Here is a 22,427-nt window from a genome sequence, read left to right on the forward strand (position 1 = left end):
AAAAAAATCATAATGGGTGAATCTTTAAAGTAGTAAAACATTTGCATTTTGTATTAGCTGAAGTGGACATTTACTTGAGACATGTGAACAAAAGATTTGATGAAGTAGAAAGTATTTGAAAGTAGTACTTTATTTGTGCATAAGCAATTTGAGTTGGACAATAGACTTCAACATTTGCATTGCATCATATGTAGGTGAAAGTGCTCAACTTCATAGTAAGATTTGACAAATTCTAAATGGTTACAGTCAAATTCATTTTTGCAAATCACTGTACATAGAAATGATAAACCAAAGTTGAGTGACCTCAATTGTTACTATTGCTCTAAGCAAGTGGAAATGCAGGATTTCTTCAAAGTGCAATATTCAAATATTCAGGAGGAAATGTCAGTCCTTCATTGTATAGTTGAGTACAGATGGAGAAACGGCATTCTTACAGGCCACTGCAATTAAAGAGAAGGCAATTAGACATAACTCCAAGTTCCAGGCCACTGGAAGCGAGCCACAAGACAAACATCCACCGATCGCATTGAATAAAAACACGTAATCAGCAGAACACTCAGGACTGAAATTAAGAGAAGAGCCAGCCTAATGCAGGCACTCAAGAGAAACAGCGCAGGACAATATTCCTAAGACTACACAGCAGAATGTCTTCTATAATGGAGATGCAATCCACAGTGGGAAATCAAATCAAAAGTTGATTTGTCAGGTGCGCCGAAAACAACAGGTAAGCAAAGGTAAGCAATAAGTCAGCAAAGAAATAAAACAGTAAAAAGACAGGCTATATACATTAGCGGGGCTATAAAAGTAGCGAGGCTACATACAGACACCGGTTAGTCAGGGTGACTGAGGTAGAATGTACATATCGTTAAAGTGACTATGCATATATGATAAACAGAGAGTAGCAGCGGTATAAAAGAGGGGTTGGGGGGGGCACACAAAGAAAAGTCAGGGTAGCCATTTGATTACCTGTTCAGGAGCCTTATGGCTTGGGGGTAAAAACTGTTGAGAAGCCTTTTTGTCCTAGACTTGGCATTCCGGTACCCCTTACCATGAGGTAGTAGAAAGAACAGTCTATGACTGGGGTCGTTGACAATTTTTAGGGCCTTCCTCTGACACCGCCTGGTGTAGAGATCCTGGATGGCAGAAAGCTTTGCCCCAGTGATGTACTGGGCCGTACGCACTACCCTCTGTAGTGGCTTGCGCTCAGGGGCCGAGCAATTGCCGTACCAGGCAGTGATGCAACCAGTCAAGGTGCTCTCGATGTTGCAGCTGTAGAACCTTTTGAGGATCTCAGGACCCATGCCAAATCTTTTTAGTTTCCTGAGGGGGAATAGGCTTTGTCATGCCCTCTTCATGACTGTCTTGGTGTGTTTGGACCATTCTAGTTTGTTGTTGATGTGGACACCAAGGAATTTGAAGCTCTCAACCTGCTCCACTACAGCCCCGTCGATGAGAATGGAATGGGGATGTGCTCCTTTTCCTGTAGTCCATAATCATCTCCTTAGTCTTACATTGAGGGATAGGTTGTTATTCTGGTAGCACCCAGCCAGGTCTCTGACCTCCTCCCTATAGGCTGTCTCGTCGTTGTCGGTGATCAGGCCTACCACTGCACCCCTGGGGAGCATGGCAGATGTGTTGCTACCTACCCTCACCACCTGGGGGCAGCCCGTCAGGAAGTCCAGGATCCAGTTGCAGAGGGAGGTGTTTAGTCCCAGGTTCCTTAGCTTAGTGATAAGCTTTGAGGGTACTATGGTGTTGAACACTGAGCTGTAGTCATTGAATAGCATAGGTGTTCCTTTTGTCCAGGTAGGAAAGGGCAGTGTGGAGTGCAATAGAGATTGCATCATCTGAGTTGGGCATCTCCGGCGCGGCCCACGCTTGGATTGCGCCCTACCTGACAGGTCGCTCCTACCAGGTGGCGTGGCGAGAATTTGTCTCCTCACCACGCGCTCTCACCACTGGTGTCCCCCAGGGCTCTGTTCTAGGCCCTCTCCTATTCTCGCTATACACCAAGTCACTTGGCTCTGTCATAACCTCACATGGTCTCTCCTATCATTGCTATGCAGACGACACACAATTAATCTTCTCCTTTCCCCCTTCTGATGACCAGGTGGCGAATCGCATCTCTGCATGTCTGGCAGACATATCAGTGTGGATGACGGATCACCACCTCAAGCTGAACCTCGGCAAGACGGAGCTGCTCTTCCTCCCGGGAAGGACTGCCCGTTCCATGATCTCGCCATCACGGTTGACAACTCCATTGTGTCCTCCTCCCAGAGCGCTAAGAACCTTGGCGTGATCCTGGACAACACCCTGTCGTTCTCAACTAACATCAAGGCGGTGGCCCGTTCCTGTAGATTCATGCTCTACAACATCCGCAGAGTACGACCCTGCCTCACACAGGAAGCGGCGCAGGTCCTAATCCAGGCACTTGTCATCTCCCGTCTGGATTACTGCAACTCGCTGTTGGCTGGGCTCCCTGCCCGTGCCATTAAACCCCTACAACTCATCCAGAACGCCGCAGCCCGTCTGGTGTTCAACCTTCCCAAGTTCTCTCACGTCACCCCGCTCCTCCGCTCTCTCCACTGGCTTCCAGTTGAAGCTCGCATCCGCTACAAGACCATGGTGCTTGCCTACGGAGCTGTGAGGGGAACGGCACCTCAGTACCTCCAGGCTCTGATCAGGCCCTACACCCAAACAAGGGCACTGCGTTCATCCACCTCTGGCCTGCTCGCCTCCCTACCACTGAGGAAGTACAGTTCCCGCTCAGCCCAGTCAAAACTGTTCGCTGCTCCGGCCCCCCAATGGTGGAACAAACTCCCTCACGACGCCAGGACAGCGGAGTCAATCACCACCTTCCGGAGACACCTGAAACCCCACCTCTTTAAGGAATACCTAGGATAGGATAAGTAATCCTTCTCACCCCCCTAAAAGATTTAGATGCACTATTGTAAAGTGGCTGTTCCACTGGATGTCATAAGGTGAATGCACCAATTTGTAAGTCGCTCTGGATAAGAGCGTCTGCTAAATGACTTAAATGTAAATGTAATCATCTGTGGATCTGTTTGGGCGGTATGCAAATTGGAGTGGGTCTAATGGGATAATGGTGTTGATGTGATTACCAGCCTTTCAAAGCACTTCATGGCTACGGACGTGAGTGCTACGGGTCTGTAGTCATTTAGGCAGGTTGCCTTTGTGTTCTTGGGCACAGGAACTATGGTGGTCTGCTTGAAGCATGTTGGTATTTCAGACATGTTGAAAATGTCAGTGAAGACATCGCAGGGCATAGCAGGATTTCTTGTAAGCTTCCGGGTTAGAGTCCTGCACCTTGAAAGCGGCAGCTCTACCCTTTAGCTCAGTGCGAATGTTAACTGTAAACCATGTCTTCTGGTTGGGGTATGTACATACAGTCAGTGTGGGGACGACATCCTCAATGCACTTACTGATAAAGCCAGTGACTGATGTGGTGTATTCCTCAATGTCATCGGAAGAATCCCGGAACATGTTCCAGTCTATGATAGTAAAACAGTCCTGTAGTTTAGCATCTGCTTCATCTGACCACCTTCTTATAGACCGAGTCACTGGTGCTTCCTGCTTTAGTTATAGCTTGTAAGCAGGAATCAGTAGGATAGAGTTGTGGTCGGATTTACCAAATGGAGGTCGAGGGAGAGCTTTGTACGAGTCTCTGTGTGTGGAGTACAGGTGATCTAGACTTTTTACCCCTCTGGTTGCACATTTAACATGTTGATGGAAATTTGGTAGAACTGATTTAAGTTTCCCTGCATTAAAGTCTCCGGCCACTAGAAGCAGCGCCTCTGGTTGAGTGGTTTCCTGTTTGTTTATTTCCTTATACAGCTGACTGAGTGCGGTCTTAGGGCCAGCATCTGTCTGTGGTGGTAAATAAACAGCCACGAACAGTATAGCTGAGAACTCTCTAGGCAAGTAGTGTGGCCTGCAATTTATCACAATATACTCTACTTCAGGCGAGCAAAATCTAGAGACTTCCATAGATTTCGTGCACCAGCTGCTGAATTTTACAAATATGCACAGACCGACCCCCCTCGTCTACCAGAGTGTGCTGTTCTATCTTGCCTGTGCAGCGTATATCCCGCTAGCCGAATATCCATGTCGTCATTCAGCCGCGATTCCGTGAAACATAGGATATTACAGTTTTTGATGTCCCGTTGGTAGGATATTTGTGATCGTACCTCGTCTAATTTATTGTTCAATGATTGCACGTTGGCGAGTAGTATTGACGGTAATGGCAGCTTTCCCACTCGCCTTCTCTGGGTCCTCACGAGGCATCCGGCTCTTTGTCCTCTGTACCTGCGTCGTTTTCTCTTGCAAATAACGGGGATGTCGGCCCAGCCGGGTGTTTGGAGAATGTCCTGTGCGTCTTGCTTGTTGTTGAAAAAATCTTTGTCTAATCCGAGGTAGTGATCGCTGTCCTGATATCCAGAAGCTCTTTGTCTAATCCGAGGTAGTGATCACTGTCCTGATATCCAGAAGCTCTTTGTCTAATCCGAGGTAGTGATCGCAGTCCTGATATCCAGAAGCTCTTTGTCTAATCCGAGGTAGTGATCGCTGTCCTGATATCCAGAAGCTCTTTGTCTAATCCGAGGTGAGTGATCGCTGTCCTGATATCCAGTAGCTCTTTGTCTAATCCGAGGTAGTGATCGCTGTCCTGATATCCAGAAGCTCTTTGTCTAATCCTAGGTAGTGATCGCTGTCCTGATATCCAGAAGCTCTTTGTCTAATCCGAGGTGAGTGATCGCTGTCCTGATATCCAGAAGCTCTTTGTCTAATCCGAGGTAGTGATCGCTGTCCTGATATCCAGAAGCTCTTTGTCTAATCCGAGGTGAGTGATCGCTGTCCTGATATCCAGAAGCTCTTTGTCTAATCCGAGGTGAGTGAGCGCTGTCCTGATATCCAGAAGCTCTTTTTTGCCATAAGATACGGTTGCAGAACTATTATGTACAAAATAAGTTACAAATAATGTGTGAAAAAAACACATAATAGCACAATTAGCTGGGTGCCTGTAAAGCTGCTGCCATTTCCTCCGGTGCCATTTTATCATCAGGACCAGCACACAAAGTAGCAAAACAGAGGAACAAAGACAACAGCACATTGAAGCAGCGGGGAATGGCTAACATTAAGCCATAGCAAGCTACAAGAAGCCCCCAACCCACCACCAACCCAAGTGACAGAACATTGAAGATGGAAGGATCAAATTAGTATGTTTTTTAAGTGGCCTTGGGATGACGAGCAGTGATGGCATGACAAGCTTGGGAGCGTTTTGATGGCCCAGCCTGTCAGTGTAACCTGTCTAGTAATTATGTTGTTTAATTAAATAGGAAGAAATGCAATTAAAAACCACACTTTCATTCCCTTAAAAGGATTCGGCAGGCTCCTTGTTTAAGATACTAAGCGGTTGAATGGTCTTAGCGTTGCTGCATACCCATATCTTCATGCTTATTGTAACGGTCAAATTACTAAGATTAATAATTTAACAAGGATAAGTAGAGGCTCAGCAAGTAGTTTACAGTATACAGTCTCTACAGGCATAGGATTAAAGCAAATATTATAACTGGACAGTGAGGGAATACTGTAGTGATGTTCTATGTACATTACCTCGTTATACTACTGCTCTATAAGAAGAGTTACAGATCATTATACTCTACAGGCCAACCACTTACCAGCTAGAGAAGTCCCCAACCCACCAGTAGCCAACGATCACAGTCACATCTGTGGAGGATTTCCCGTTGGATGTTGTCATGGCATCCTTGACAATACCATGGTAGTTGCCGCAGGCTCCGCACACCTTGCCAGCCAGGTGGTTGTCGACAGTAACGAATAGCTCCTGGGAGATGGAGTAGGTGACACGCACACCAGAATCCCTCTCGATGACCACTGTCCTGTTGGCGATGCTGACAGACAGCTGTCTGGCTGGAGTGCTGGGAAGGGACACATTCTGACTCACCTGGGAGATACAGGAAGAGGACGAAGACAGTCAGTCATGTCCATTACAGAAATAGGTAACCAAAAATATCTACATTTCTTTGCGCAAACTGCTACAGTAAATGTGCTCTGTGGAGGTCTCATCCCTCGTTCCTCAGCCTTACTCACCCAGGTGTTGTGCTGGCTGTTGACAGTGACATACTTGAAGAAGACGTAGACTGTATTGGGATAGGCTCCGTTACTGCAGACATCCACCACCACCCTGAACCACTGGGCAGAGGTCTGGTCAGAGGCTACCTCATAACCCCCTTCATGCAATCGAAGGTGGTGAAGTTGGCACCAGGGTGGACCATGCAGTTCCCCTGTTTGAGTTGGCATCCTCTGACCCCGTCCTTCACCCCACAGACTTCTCCACTGGCACAGATCAGCTTCTCACACCTCACTCGCCGAGGCCTGGCACACAGTATTAAAGCCTTTGGTTACCACCAGTTGGCCAATCTGGAAATATAGAACAGTGCTATTCATGTACAATAGACATAGTAGGGTGATCTATCTCCTCACCATCAGATACAGGCCGTCGTAGAGACGCATCCGCACATATCCATGAAGACAAACTTGTCACCGTCAGAGACGAAGCCCACGTCGCACTGGCAGCCCTCAAAGCAGCTAGAAGAGCAGGTGAAGGAGTCCACCAGGCTGGCACAGCTAGTACCACAGGTGTTGGCACATAGCTCGTAATGGCTGTTAGCTGGGCAGGAGACAGCTGCAGGGGAATACCATGAGAGAGAGAGTTGACAGTGGATTTAAATATGCAAGACTAATACAGTACATCACTTCTACATCACAATGTTCTGCAGGGTGGTTAAAGTAGTGTTGGATTCTAAAATTTGAGATATTAAAGACATGATAGATCAGACGTATATAAAGGAGTAAGATCTGTAGAAAGACAGAGTGGCTGTGGAATGTGCTGAGTGGATGGGAGGAGATCACAGGATTGCTATAGGGGAAGCAGATGGACATCTGTGGATTAGGCAAGGAGGGGTTGAGGTCAGGAGGTCAGATCCCCTGGAGGAAGTAAAAAGAGTTTAGTATCCTGTTACCCTCTTCAAGTGGAACCATAAGATGTAAGGATTGGAGAGAAGGAGGAGTGTCCAAAGTGGGGCTATATATACCTGTGACGGTGAGAAATTATTTTTTTTGTCTGAATACAGCTGTAACGACCCTTTGGGAAGAATTAAACATGGTTAAGCTTCTCTAGTGTCCGTGAGGTATTTACTCAGAAAAATAAGAAACTAACAGTAGTAATTAAACATGTAAACAGGTTACAGTAATCTCATCTGATGGTTCAGACTCACAGCAGAAGGAGCTGCTCCTCCAGGCCTGTATCCGGGCCCCAGCGTGCTGACAAGTGATGGCGTAAGCCTGGATGCTCTCACAGAGTCCCTCTGTCCCCGTCCATGGCACACACGTCAAACACACAGTGGGCCACGTATGCTGCCGGGTTCACCTGATTGTGGCAGGCCTGGAAGGGCCCATTGTCTGCTGCCATGATGCCGCAGGAGTCTAGCCTACCGTACTCGGATGCCTTGGCATGATCACATACTGGGCACTGCCCGCCGCAGCCTCCACACACTGCCCCAGGGAGGTCCAGCACCCACGCCTTCCCAAACTCATACACGCTGCCCATTTGGTAGGCGGAAGTCGTTGTCTGGCTTGGTGTTGTAGTTGCCACAGATCTTGCTCTGGTAGGTGGAGGGAACGATGACTTTGACGAAGTACACGGTGTCATAGAGCACCCGCAGGCCGAAGTCTGTCTGGAGGATAATGTTACAACCCTCCTGGGTCGCCATAACCGACCAGCACAGAGAGAGAGAAAGGTTCACCAGCTCCTCATCCATCTGTGTTGGATAGGACAAGACCAAACAGGAGCACAGAAAGGACAACTCCCAGGGCCACCACCCCTGGCGTGGACTACAGGTTATTTTAAGTATAGGAAAAAAAAACAATAATCTAAAAGTTGTTCAAAAAGATGTTCACTTACAATCACTCTCCAGCTCATCCCCTGCCCCATGATGATGGCATAGGTGTGACAGACACGATCATGTTAGTGACAGCCACCTTCCCATTGCCATACTTTTCAATTCCTTGAGTCACGGTGAAGCCGGTCAGTCTGCCTTTGTCGTCTTCACACACCTTGGCCAGCGTGTAAGTCGAACCTGCGTCCGAATGACATGTAGTGGAGGTCGCCTGACGCCAAACACGTGGCCTGCCCAATTGGGTGGCACCCCAACACCCAGTTTACCACCTTACAGGCCTCCCCGGCACCACTGCTCCGTTCTCCCCACAGGTACACTGTTCCAGACCCTGGGGGTAGAAGGTCTCCCTCTTCCTGTAGTAGTGCCCCTCGTAAGAGCAGCCACACTGGGCCATGGGTACGCAGGCGTCACCACTCAGCAGGTAGCCTTTGTCACACTGGCAGCCCTCAGAACAGGACTGGCGACATGTAGAGAGGCTTGTACAGGTGGCAGGCAGCCTGGGGCACAGAGGCTATAGTGGCTGTTGGCTGGACAGGAGAGAACTGTAGGACAAGGAAGAATGTTGAATTGTAGTTTACTCCGATTAGGAGTGAAAAAAAGTATATACACAATTTGTTTCGTTGAGGATGGGAAATTAAGCAAACATGTGTATAAGCCACAATCTGGAATATTAAAGCTGATCCAAATGATAACAGGCATCGAAAACAGTCCTCCAGGTACGGAGCAGGGTCCACGTTGCCATGGCACTCTTTAAAGGGGCCGGCCTCGTCTGCTATGATGCCACAGCGGGAGCTGTACGTGTTCTTCTCTGTGTCAGAGCAGGACTGGCATTGTGTCCCCTGGCATCCAGAGGAGCAGCCAGTTACAAGGGCCCCCCGCCAGCTCTTACCCAGCCAGGTGGCGTCGGTAGCGGGATGACTGTCCCGCATAGTGAGGTCGTCCTGGGGCATGGCGTTGCAGTTGCCACACAGGCCGCCCCCTAGTAGGGGCTGGGGAGATTGACGTGCACCGTGCTGTGCCAGTCAAAGGTCAGCGTGATACAGCAGTCTCCACCACCGCTCGTTGGCCACTGCAGAACACCATCAGCTGACTGTTCAGGCCCAGGGGCAGGGACACAAGATGTCCATCCAACTGAGACAAAAAAGAAAGGATAATTATATGGGAGCCTATAGATTTAATATTTATCCATTGTTCACTAATCCAGAGTAATTCCCAATGAAATGTTAAGGACTTGAACGCTTAAATAGCTGTAACAGCACCATGTGTGGTAGAATTTAACACGTGGGGGAAAATAAACCACCACTTAGCGTTAAATACCAAGAGTTTTAAAATACTAACATAATTATAAATTCCTGTAAATATACACCCCCCATACAGCAGGGGTTCTTAAACTTTTTGAGCCTGGGACCCAAATGTGAAATTCTGTGTTTTCCTGGGACCCAAGCTTAGGAACATATGCAACTATACGTCCATATTGGTACATTTTATTGCCCTTACGCCTAAAACATATGCAATATAGACAAAAACAAATAATGAAATAGCTAGTCATGTTTATTTCCCCCATTAACTCTTACATCTGTCTAGGTTGGAACTGTTGCTGTTCATTCAAAAAATGATTTTTCATTCTGAACTGGAACAAACAGATTGATCACATCACACAGATGCATAACAGAACAGACACGCAGGCTTTTTGATAGTGCAACCCTAAGTAACAGTATAGATGATGAAAAATGATCAGGCCTACTGTACAAATTATTGTCAAAAGAAAGTCTAGGTTGGAGCTGTTGATGTTAAAATAGAAGTCATCTTTTTTTTCTGAACTGGAATAAACTGACTGATCCAGGCTGTATCACATCCGGCCGTGATTGGGAGTCCCATAGGGCGGTGCACAATTATCCCAGCGTCGTCCAGGTTTGGCCGGGGTAGGCCGCCATTGTCAATAATGATTTGTTCATAAGGTATATGGGACAGCATTTTCACTTTTGGATAAATAGCGTGCCCAATTTGAACTTCCTGCTACTCATGCCAAGAATATAAGATATGCATATTATTTGTAGATTTGGATAGAAAACACAAGTTTCTAAAACTGTTTGAATCATGCCTGTGAGTATAACAGAACTTATGTAGCAGGCAAAACCCCGAGGACTAACCGTTCAGAATTTTTCTTTTTTGAGGTCTCTGTCTGTTCACTGAGTTCTCATTGGCAAACGATATTTCTTAGGAACTTGTTTCAGTTCCTACTGTTTCCACTGGATGTCACCAGTCTTTGGAATTTGGATAAGGTTATTCATTTGTGCAATGAAGAAGTAAGGCCAACTAGGAACTGCGTAACACTGTTGAGAGTTGCGCAAGCTTGGTCTTCCTGTATTGAACACAGATAGACCCGTCTTCAATTTGATCGCTTATTAACGTTTAAAGAAAACTAAAGTTGTATTACAAAAGAAGTTTGAAATATTTTGGCAAAGTTTATAGGCAACTGTTGAAATATTTTGTAGTTACGTTGCACATTTTGGAAGCTGTTTTTTTCTGGATCAAACGCGCCAAATAAATTGACATTTTGGATATATATGGACGGAATTAATCGAACAAAAAAATGGACCAATTGTGATGTTTATGGGACATATTGGAGTGCCAACAAAAGAAGCTCGTCAAAAGTAAGGCATGTTTTATATTTTATTTCTGCGTTTTGTGTAGCGCCTGCAGGGTTGAAATATGCTACTCTTTGTTAACTGTTGTGCTATCATCAGATAATAGCTTCTTATGCTTTCGCCGAAAAGCCTTTTTAAAATCTGACATGTTGGCTGGATTCACAACGAGTGTAGCTTTAATTTAGTATCTTACATGTGTGATTTAACAAAAGTTTGATTTTTATATCAATTTATTTGAATTTGCCATGCTGCATTTTCCCTGGTTTTTGGCCAAGTGGGACGCAAGCGTCCCCTATACCATAAGAAGTTAAGTAGAAGTATATCTTTAAATTCTGTGAATAACACTTGTATATTTTATCAATGTTTATTATGAGTATTTCTGTAAATTGATGTGGCTCTCTGCAAAATCACTGGATGTTTTGGAAGCAAAACATTACTGAACGTAACGTGCCAATGTAAACAGATTTTTGGATATAAATATGCATTTTATCGAACAAAACATACATGTATTGTGTAACAAGATGTCCTATGAGTGTCATCTGATGAAGATCATCAAAGGTTAGTGATTCATTTTATCTATATTCCTGCTTTTTGTGACTCCTCTCTTTGGCTGGAAAAATGGCTGTGTGTGTTTTTGTGACTTGGCTCTGACCTAACTGTGCTTTCGCTATAAAGCCTTTTTGAAATCGGACACGATGAGTAGATTAACAAGAAGTTTATTTCATTTGGTGTATTGCACTTGTAATTATGAAAGTTACATATTTCAAAAAAATATTTTTGAATTTCACGCACTGCCTTTTCAGAGGAATGTTTGAGGGGTGCCGCTAGCAGAACCCCTAGCCGTAAGAAGTTAACTGACTTGCCTAGTTAAAAAAGGTTCAATATAAAAAAAAAAAAAAAAATTCAAATCACACGGATGTAGACCAGAAAACAAAAAAACAGTCCCAATGAACCGAGGTAAAGACAGTTTCAAGTTGGATATTCGACAGATTTTCGCGCTTTCAAACCTCAATACCTTTCAAACCACTTGAGCCACAGACTCCAAATAAGTGTCATGATGTTGGAAAAATTGCACAGGTCTTATTTTCACGATTTGGACATTCATTCGCTTTCCAAAGCTAATAAACATGTGGAAATGTGAGCAACATTTTGTTTTCCTAGTTGAATAGGGAATGTGAAAGAAACTTTTTTTTACATTTGAATTTCAATAGCTCCTTGGTCATGTGACCTACTTGACTCAAACAAGTTTCAGAATGTCCACTGACTACCCTTCTATATTGCACACCCTTTAGTTTGTCCATTTTCATCTCACATATTTTTACATTAATTTTTCTAAATTCATGTGTAAGCTTGCAGACCTTCATTTTACTTTTTTTATGTTAACAAATGTTCCAGCCTCGCAATAAACATCTTTCACATGGACACTGAAAAGATCTGCAAATGGCTGTATGTGGTATGGAACAAGGACAGGGTGTTCGAACAGAGGTGCTTAAAGGAAGGCGCACAGGTAGGCCTCACGAAAAACAATATTTCATATGCTCTTTTAAATCACAATAATAGGCAGTGATTTGTCAGTTAGAGTGAGCTTGATAACATTAAAGAATCCCTTTCATAGCATCACTTTCATATACTGTACATTAAGACAAATCCTTCTATGTTGAGTATTAGAACGCAGTTTACATAATCTGATAGTGACTTGATATTTGAGTGTATTCACAACAAGCCACCTGCAGACAACTTACAATATTCAATTGTGCATTTGAGGGTTCGTTTTTCTAATGAAAATAGTTATTTGATGCATAGCCTACTATTTCTAACTGGAAAAATAAATTCCTACGACTTTTGTGAGTAAAATCTTTTTTCCAAAATTGATTTAGGTATGAGGGTTGTGATATGGATCACTTAATAGTAAAATCATTTAAGGGATCAATACATTTCTATATTGCTTCCCCAGTATCTGCATGAACCATCAGGCCAAGTGTTTTTGGTTGACCCTGCTGGACAGAAAGAGAAGGAGGAATCGGAACACGCTGTATCCAAATTCAGTTCTTAGTTATTCCATTGTACTGGATCTAATACATATTAGCATTTTACATACATTTATAAGTGTACAAATTTTTTATGACATACTGTGAAAAACTCTCTTGGCTGCTGGCTCTGTCACTTTCAGACATGCGCAGAGCAGATTGAAATGGGAAGGGTCGCTCTTGACTTGAACCACAGGGGTTCTCTGTAAAGAGAAAGTCATGCAAAAGGGACAGACACACCCCTAGACTTTCAATTGGCACCCTTGACCTGTATGTAATTCTCTCCTGATAGGCTCTGTGGTGCACAGTCTGGCAGTCTGACTAAAGGGCCAGAGGTATGACGAGAGACATCCTCCTTTGTATTTATGGGAACAAATATTTCCTAACACTTTGGATCCTATTCTTGGACAGTTAGAAGACAAAATGCATTGATGCAAAAACATTTTTTTTTACTGTCCATGAGTAACCTCAACCTTGTGGGTCTATGGGTGTTTGGGCCAATAAAGTGCCAACTCAATTCTACCACTGAATAGTCCTTTCATGGCCCTATGAACGAGGACACACGGAAATAGTTTTTAATCTAAAACAGCCCTTTTTTACTGGAGCACACTAACCCCTAATTGCTCTTTTCTTGACACATAGTAGCAGTTCACCAGATAACAAGTCAAGAAGAACAAAAAGTAGATTGTTGTAAGGGTGTATTACATCCTGTGTTGGCCCCATTGTCTTATCCATTCTGGATTCTGAGTGGTAAAATCATAGCTGAAAAATGCCTCTATGTATGTGTATACATTTTCTGCCAAGACAGAACTGCCAAAGGGGGTGGAGTTGCAATTTACTGCAGAGACAGCCTGCAGAGTTCTGTCATGCTATCCAGGTTTGTGCCCAAACAGTTTGAACTTCTACTTTTAAAAATCCACCTTTCCAGAAATAAGTCTCTCACTGTTGTCGCTTGTTACAGACCCCCCTCAACCCCCAGCTCCACCCTGGACACCATTTGTGAATTACTTGCACCCCATTTATCTTCAGAGTTTGTACTGTTAGGTGACCTAAACTGGGATATGTTTAACACCCTGGACGTCCTACAATCTAAACTAGATGGCCTCAATCTCACACAAATTATCATGGCACCTACCAGGTACAACCCCAAATCCGTAAACTAGGGCACCCTCATAGATATCATCCTGACCAACCTGCCCTCTAAATACACCTCTGCTGTCTTCAACCAGGATCTCAGTGATCACTACCTCATTACCTGCATCCGCCATGGGTCCGCGGTCAAACGACCACCCCCCATTGCTGTCAAACGCTCTCTAAAAAAGCCTCTGTGAGCAGGCCTTTCTAATCGACCTGGCCCGGGTATCATGGAAGGATATTGACCTCATCCCGTCAGTTGAGGATGCCTGGTTATTCTTTAAAAGTGCTTTCCTCACCATCATGAATAAGCATGCTCCATTCAAAAAAATGTAGAACAGGGAACAGATATAACCCTTGGTTCACTCCAGACTTGACTGCCTTTGACCAGCACAAAAACATCCTGTGCCATACTGCATTAGCATCGAATAGCCCCCCCAATATGCAACTTTTCAGGGAAGTCAGGAACCAATATACATAGGCAGTTAGGAAAGCAAATGCTAGTTGTTTCAAACAGAAATGTGCATCCTGTAGCACAAACTCCCAAAAGTTCTGGGACACTAAAGTCCATGGAGAATAAGAGCACCCCCTCCCAGCTGCCCACTGCACTGATGCTAGGAAACACTGTCACCACCGATAAATCTACTATTATCGAGAATTTCAAAAATCATTTTTCTATGGCTGGCCTTGCGTTCCACCTGGCTACCCCGACCTCGGTCAACAGCTCTGCACCCCCCCACAGCTACTTGCCCAAGCCTCCCCCATTTCTCCTACACCCAAATCCAGGTACCTGATGTTCTGAAAGAGCTGCAAAATCTGGACACCTACAAATCAGCTGGGCTAGGCAATCTGGACAGATCACCAACCATTTCGAATCCCACCGTACCTTCTCCACTATGCAATCTGGTTTCCGAGCTGGTCATGGGTGCACCTCAGCCACGCTCAAGGTCCTAAATGATATCATAATCGCCAAAAGACTACTATGCAGCCGTCAACCTGGCCAAGGCTTTCGACTCTGTCAATCACTGCATTCTTATCAGCAGACTCAACAGCCTTGGTTTCTCAAATGACTGCCTCGCCTGGTTCACCAACTACTTCTCAGATAGAGTTCAGTGTATCAAATCAGAGGGCCTGTTGTCCGGACCTCTGGAAGTCTCTGTGGGGGTGCCACAGGGTTCAATTCTCAGGCCGACTCTTTTCTCTGTATAATAATATATATCAATGATTTCGCTCTTGTGGCTGGTGATTCTCTGATGTACCTCTATGCAGATGACACCATTCTGTATACTTCTGGCCCTTCTTTGGACACTGTTAACTAACCTCCAGACAAGCGTCAATACCATACAACTCTCTTTCCGTAGCCTCCAACGGCTCTTAAATGCAATTAAAACTAAATGCATGCTCTTCAACTGATCGCTGCTCGCACCTGCCCGCCTGACTAGCATCACTACTCTCTGGACGGTTCTGACTTGAATATGTGGACAACTACAAATAAATAGGGGTCTGGTTAGATTGTAAACTCTCGTTCCAGACTCACATTAAGCATCTCCAATCCAAAATAAAATCTAGAATCGGCTTCCTATTTCGCAACAAAGCATCCCCTCCACTCATGCTGTCAAACATACCCTGGTAAAATTGACTATCCTACCGATCCTTGACTTCAGCGATGTAATTTACAAAATATCATCCAACACTCTACTCAGCAAATTGGATGCTGTCTATCACAGTACCATCTGTTTCGTCACCAAAGCCCCATATCCTACCCACCACTGCGACCTGTATGCTCTCGTTGGCTGGCCCTCGCTTCATATTCGTAGCCAAACCCACTGGCTCCAGGTCATCTGTAAGTCCTTACTAGGTAAAGCCCTGCCTTATGTCAGCTCACTGGTCACCATAGCAACTGGAGACTCATATTCCTCACTATATTTAAGCATCAGCTATCAGAGCAGCTTACAGATCATTGCACCTGTACATAGCCCATCTGTAAATAGCCCATCCAACTACCTCATCCCCATATTGTTATTTATATATTTTTTTTTCTTTGCACCCCAGTATCTCTACTTGCACATTAATGTTCTGCACATCTATCACTCGTGTTTCTTTGCGAAATTGTAATTATTTCCCACTACGGCCTATTTATTGCCTTACCTCCCTAATCTTACTTCATTTGCATACACTGTATATAGGCTTTTCTATTGTGTTATTGACTGTACATTTGTTTACTCCATTTGTAACTCTGTTGTTGGTGTCACACTGCTTTGCTTTATCTTGGCCAGGTCGCAGTTGTAAATGAGAACTTGTCGTCAACTGGCTTACCTGGTTAAATAAAAGGTGAAATAAAAAATACATTTAAAAAAAAAAAATACTATATGTGGGAATGTCTTATGTATGTATACATGTAGTGTTGGTAAATGGAATATTCCTCAACTGCATATATCATAATACTTCTATTTGCAATAGCAATGTACGTTCAACAACTGACATTTTCAGATATTATTTTGACAAACATACTTTGGTGCTTACAATTCATTCTCTATTGTCATAGATTTGGTGGGCACTGTCATCTGTGATATGACTTTATTTAAGCATGTACTGATGGAATTGTCACTTAATATTTATTTCTTAAAGTCTACAAATGCTCTACATTTATTCACTCTGTGATAGGGTTGGATCCAATATGCTACTTTTATTATTGTCCTGGAAATGGTTCCGTGCCTATAATTTAGGCTGTGTGCAGAAGGGGGCATAAAGGAAATTATCTCTACTACTAAATTACTACCAGATTATAGTGATAAGGAATACAGCATACACATTTGGCCTGTGTATTCATTTGCCTATAACTAATCAGAATTCCATTATATTTACATTACAAAAGGCGTACTCCAAAATGAGAAGATCCTGCCATGGAAAGGACGACTGGGCGGACATAAAGTGTAAAGGAGGGGAAATAACTCACCACGCAGCAGGACACCTTCAGCTGCGGGGTCTTTGTAATGCAGGTTTGATAGTTCACTTTTCAATAATGAATGGTTAGCTGTTCAATAATGAATGGTTAGCTGTTATGTGACAATTAGATAAAAAAAAAAGATTTGATGTAGATGGCCTGTATAGCTTACAGATTTAAGTCAAATAGCATGAGATGAAATTAGACAAACATCAGAGTGTGCGATATGAAGGCATATTCAGTGGACATTCTGAACCTTGTTTGAGGTCATTAGGTCACATGACCAAGGAGCTATTGAAATTCTACATTTAGAAAAATTAATGTAAAATCATGTGAGATGAAAATGGACAAACTGAAGGGAGTGCAATATAGAAGGGTAGTTAGTGGACATTCAGAACCTTGTTTGAGTCCAGTAGGTAATATGATTAATGACCTATAGAAATTCAAAAATGCAAATAAATATTTTAAAATCATGCAAGATGTACATCGACAAAAGGAAATTGGTGCAATGTGTGTCTATATCATCAGGTTAGCTAGAACCAGAGGCATGTGGCAGGCTCTACAGTCAATCACGGACTACAAGAAGAAACCCAGCCCAGTCACGGACCAGGATGTCTTGCTCCCAGGCAGGCTAAATAACTTTTTTGCCCGCTTTGAGGACAATACAGTGCCACTGACACGGCCTGCAACTCCTTCACTGCAGCCGAGGTGAGTAAGACATTTAAACGTGTTAACCCTCGCAATGCTGCAGGCCCAGACGGCATCCCCAGCCGCGCCCTCAGAGCATGCGCAGACCAGCTGGCCGGTGTGTTTACGGACATATTCAATCAATCCCTATACCAGTCTGCTGTTCCCACATGCTTCAAGAGGGCCACCATTGTTCCTGTTCCCAAGAAAGCTAAGGTAACTGAGCTAAACGACTACCGCCCCGTAGCACTCACTTCCGTCATCATGAAGTGCTTTGAGAGACTAGTCAAGGACCATATCACCTCCACCCTACCTGACACCCTAGACCCACTCCAATTTGCTTACCGCCCAAATAGGTCCACAGACGATGCAATCTCAACCACACTGCACACTGCCCTAACCCACCTGGATAAGAGGAATACCTACGTGAGAATGCTGTTCATCGACTACAGCTCGGCATTCAACACCATAGTACCCTCCAAGCTCGTCATCAAGCTCGAGACCCTGGGTCTCGACCCCGCCCTGTGCAACTGGGTACTGGACTTCCTGACGGGCCGCCCCCAGGTGGTGAGGGTAGGCAACAACATCTCCTCCCCGCTGATCCTCAACACGGGGGCCCCACAAGGGTGCGTTCTGAGCCCTCACCTGTACTCCCTGTTCACCCACGACTGCGTGGCCACGCACGCCTCCAACTCAATCATCAAGTTTGCGGACGACACAACAGTGGTAGGCTTGATTACCAACAACGACGAGACGGCCTACAGGGAGGAGGAGGCCCTCGGAGTGTGGTGTCAGGAAAATAACCTCACACTCAACGTCAACAAAACTAAGGAGATGATTGTGGACTTCAGGAAACAGCAGAGGGAACACCCCCCTATCCACATCGATGGAACAGTAGTGAAGAGGGTAGCAAGTTAAGTTCCTCGGCATACACATCACAGACAAACTGAATTGGTCCACTCACACTGCAGCGTCGTGAAGAAGGCGCAGCAGCGCCTCTTCAACCTCAGGAGGCTGAAGAAATTCTGCTTGTCACCAAAAGCACTCACAAACTTCTACAGATGCACAATCGAGAGCATCCTGGCGGGCTGTTGCCTGGTACGGCAACTGCTCCGCCCTCAACCGTAAGGCTCTCCAGAGGGTAGTGAGGTCTGCACAACGCATCACCGGGGGCAAACTACCTGCCCTCCAGGACACCTACACCACCCGATGTTACAGGAAGGCCATAAAGATCATCAAGGACATCAACCACCCGAACCACTGCCTGTTCACCCCGCTATAATCCAGAAGGCGAGGTCAGTACAGGTGCATCAAAGCTGGGACCGAGAGACTGAAAAACAGCTTCCATCTCAAGGCCATCAGACTGTTAAACAGCCACCACTAACATTGAGTGGCTGCTGCCAACACACTGTCATTGACACTGACCCAACTCCAGCCACTTTAATAATGGGAATTGATGGGAAATGTAAATATATCACTAGCCACTTTAAACAATGCTACCTTATATAATGTTACTTACCCTACATTATTCATCTCATATGCATACGTATATACTGTACTCTACATCATCGACTGCATCCTTATGTAATACATGTATCACTAGCCACTTTAACTATGCCACTTTGTTTACTTTGTCTACATACTCATCTCATATGTATATACTGTACTCGATACCATCTACTGTATGCTGCTCTGTACCATCACTCATTCATATATCCTTATGTACATATTCTTTATCCCCTTACACTGTGTATAAGACAGTAGTTTTGGAATTGTTAGTTAGATTACTTGTTGGTTATCACTGCATTGTCGGAACTAGAAGCACAAGCATTTCGCTACACTCGCATTAACATCTGCTAACCATGTGTATGTGACAAATAACATTTGATTTGAACCAGTTTTGAAAGTTATGAGTAATGGTTAAATAGCTATTGATTTAAAAAAAAAATGTGATTTGTCACTATGTTGACGGTCCCTAACTGCTGTTGGTGGAGGTAAGGAAAACTACAGGCGAATGAATATCTGTCGAATATACAACCTGAAACTGTCTTTACCTCGGTTCCTAACGAGAGGTGTGCGGCTGGTTGAAGTTTTCAACAAGCATGTCTATTCTGGGCTCAGTTTTTGACAGTGCAACATTGAGGTCATGCTCAGCATTGAGACTGTTTCTATACTTGTTTTTTAAAAGTAACCAAGAGTTGAGAACCCTGAGTGACATAGGTAGGTGGTGACAAACAGGACCAGAACATCTACTGCTTTGTCAGGCAGGAGACAACTTCCTGCTGTAGCGGAGCAACCAAGGAGCTATTGAAATTTTACATTTTGAAAAATTAATGTAAAAATGTGTGAGATGAAAATTGACAAACTAAAGGGTATGCAATATAGAAGGGTAGTTAATGGACATTCTGAACCTTGTTTGAGTCCAGTAGGTCATATGATTAATTTTTATTCTGAACTGGAATATACTTTTTTTGAGGCAAACACAGTTTCTTGCTTCAAACAGTTTATTCCAGTTCAGAATACAAATTACTTGTATTTTAACAGCAACGGTTCCAACAAACTTGTTTTCAACAAGAAATTCTACAGTAGGCCTGATCATTTTTCATCTTCATCTGTACTGTTACTTAGGGTTGCACTATCAGTAGCTAGATAACTTGTTTTGGCTAACGTTAGCCATTAGCTGTGTACAAGGCCAGGGGATTGTTTGAAAGAGAAACTCACATATACTACTATGAGATAGCACTCCCTTATTTCTGCTTATCGCCTTTTATAAAATGACAACAATGCCTTGCTAGTGTAGCCGGTGCTATACTGCACCGCTGTAACTCTGCGTTGTGTGTGGTTGATAGAGACTATCAACGTGGACCTTGGAGATCAGGTAGTTTTAATCAAGCAGAACTGACTCTCTGCATCCTGAATCTGCATCCAAAAGGAAATAAAACATTTGTAGAGCACATATGTTCTGAGAATCGTCGCCTCTTTCTACAACAGATGCACAATAGGAGGGACCGGGATCATTCGAGGAGCAAGCCATCGTTCACACATACAATAGCCTGCTAATACCCATTAACCACATGTTGAATTCGGAATATTGACATCATCCTAAAAAGTACAATTACAAGTGCATCTTAACAATACCATCCACTTATGAGTAACCTATAAATATACATCATTATTCATGAACAAAACACTGTATGACTTTGTACCTAAAAGAATCAAACGTTTCTGAAGACAGAAAAAGCGTGCCTACCTCTCTCAGTGCATCAAAATGATTTGAGCACGAGCACACCGGGCAAAACGTAAGTACACACTCCCCTTCTCCCAGGATGCAGGCATGCATAACAAATCAACACAACATATTGATAAATGAACCTGGTGAAATTCACATAGTACTTTAACAACTGTTACATTAGCTGAGTTACTGTTTCCTGGAGCATTCGGTCCTGTTCTGAAATAATTCCCTGGGTATACCGTCATACTGTGGATGTATGGTCAGGACGTGTCCTTATACGAATTTGTTAGTTTTGATTGACTAATTTCTAAGCACTTCCCAGCACAAAACACTGAGGGAGCTCCTCGTTAATTCTCAAAGTTTGTATGAAAGAGAGAAACTCATCGGTGTATTGGCTTTTCATGACGATTGAGTTCAGTCATAATTTTTTTCGAGCATGAGTCCATTTGGCGAGTGGGAATGACAAATCAGTGGCTTACAGCGCATCATCTGCTGTTGAGCGATAGCGCTGCAGCGTGTGTCGCGGAGTGTCTTCAAGAAAACTCCAGAAAAATATCTGGTAAACCACGAAGCACACGGGCATCTCCCTCTCGCGCAGCTGCCAAACCGAGCAGACACCGCTGCTAAGCAGAGAGCTCACCGAACAGAGACAGCAGTTGCACTTGGCCAAATGAAGTCATTAAATAATTATACATTTACTGACACAATTCCCACCATTAACAGGTCCGCGACCCATACTTTAAGGCTGCTTTACAGCAACACTCACCGGTACCTTGAAGGGGTAGTCCCTGCTGATGGTGAAGATGACAATCTTAGCGTAGGCCACGGTCTTGCTCCCGCGGTGGTCATTCTGCACGAGCACCTTGACCGGCAACAGGCCCGGATTCTGGGTGCACAGCGCCACCAGTTGGTACACAAAAGTCCCCTGGTAGCCAAACCGGTGCCCGTCGAAGGTACAGTTGAAGTCGGAAGTTTACATACACCATAAAAAATTCCTGACATTTAATCCTAGTAAAAGTTCCCTGGTTTAGGTCAGTTAGGATCACCACTTTATTTTAAGAATGTGAAATGTCAGAATAAAAATATAGAGAATTATTTATTTCCGCTTTTATTTATTTTCATCACATTCCCAGTGGGTGGGCAGTTTACATACACTCAATTAGTATTTAGTAGCATTGCCTTTAATTTGTTTAACTTGGGTCAAACGTTCTGGGGAGCCTTCCACAAGCTTCCCACAATAAATTGGGTGCATTTTGGCCCATTCCTCCTGACAGAGCTGGTGTAACTGCGTCAGATTTGTAACTGAGACAGCTTTTTCAGTTCTGTCCACAAATGTTCTATAGGATTTAGGTCTGGGCTTGGTGATGGCCACTCCAATACCTTGACTTTGTTGTCCTTAATCCATAACTTGGGAAGTATGCTTGGGGTCATTGTCCTTTCGGAAGACCCATTTCTGACCAAGCTTTAACTTCCTGAACGATGTCTTGAGATGTTGCTTCAATATATCCAAATAATTTTCCTTCCTCCTTTTCCTTCCTGACGCCATCTATTTTGTGAAGTGCACCAGTCCCTCCTGCAGCAAAACACCTCCAGAACATGATGCTGCCACCCCCGAGCTTCACCGGTGGGATGGTGTTATTTGGCTTTGCAAGCCTCCCCTTTCCCTCCAAACATAACGACGGTCATTATGGCCAAACAGTTCTATTTTTGTTTCATCAGACCAGAGGACATTTCTCCAAAAAGTATGATCTTTGTCCCCAT

At 44.2% G+C, this 22,427-nt stretch overlaps 1 protein-coding gene across 8 annotated transcripts; it reads right to left on the bottom strand.

Moving 5' to 3' along the window:
- Nucleotides 1-112: 112 nt before the first annotated feature.
- On the bottom strand, nt 113-21,610 carry LOC118364605 (IgGFc-binding protein-like). Of its 8 annotated transcripts, none has more exons than XM_052489933.1 (9): nt 21,433-21,610; nt 8,884-9,125; nt 8,000-8,536; nt 7,314-7,796; nt 7,131-7,180; nt 6,520-7,023; nt 6,127-6,411; nt 5,697-5,980; nt 113-440 (listed from the first exon to the last, which is right to left on the bottom strand). In XM_052489933.1, exons 7-9 carry the CDS (start codon nt 6,334-6,336, stop codon nt 431-433), a joined length of 504 nt encoding a protein of 167 aa, XP_052345893.1. In that variant the 5' UTR covers nt 6,337-6,411; nt 6,520-7,023; nt 7,131-7,180; nt 7,314-7,796; nt 8,000-8,536; nt 8,884-9,125; nt 21,433-21,610; the 3' UTR covers nt 113-430. The 8 variants fall into 8 exon arrangements, with proteins under 8 accessions (XP_052345893.1, XP_052345892.1, XP_052345890.1 ...); XM_052489932.1 differs by having other exon boundaries at nt 7,314-7,856; XM_052489930.1 differs by having other exon boundaries at nt 7,314-7,919.
- Between the last annotated feature and the right edge of the window lie 817 nt (nt 21,611-22,427).

Source organism: Oncorhynchus keta, chromosome 31 (genome assembly GCF_023373465.1).
Source record: "Oncorhynchus keta strain PuntledgeMale-10-30-2019 chromosome 31, Oket_V2, whole genome shotgun sequence".
NCBI classification, from domain to species: Eukaryota; Metazoa; Chordata; class Actinopteri; order Salmoniformes; family Salmonidae; genus Oncorhynchus; species Oncorhynchus keta.

Bases quoted from the DNA above. Each gene is read 5' to 3' on its own strand.
- LOC118364605 (XM_035746297.2), bottom strand. From the start codon at position 6,336: ATGCCAACTCAAACAGGGGAACTGCATGGTCCACCCTGGTGCCAACTT. The intron at 5,981-6,126 runs GTGAGTAAGGCT...TGTATCTCCCAG, and splicing joins ACAGCCAGCACAACACCTGG to GTGAGTCAGAATGTGTCCCT.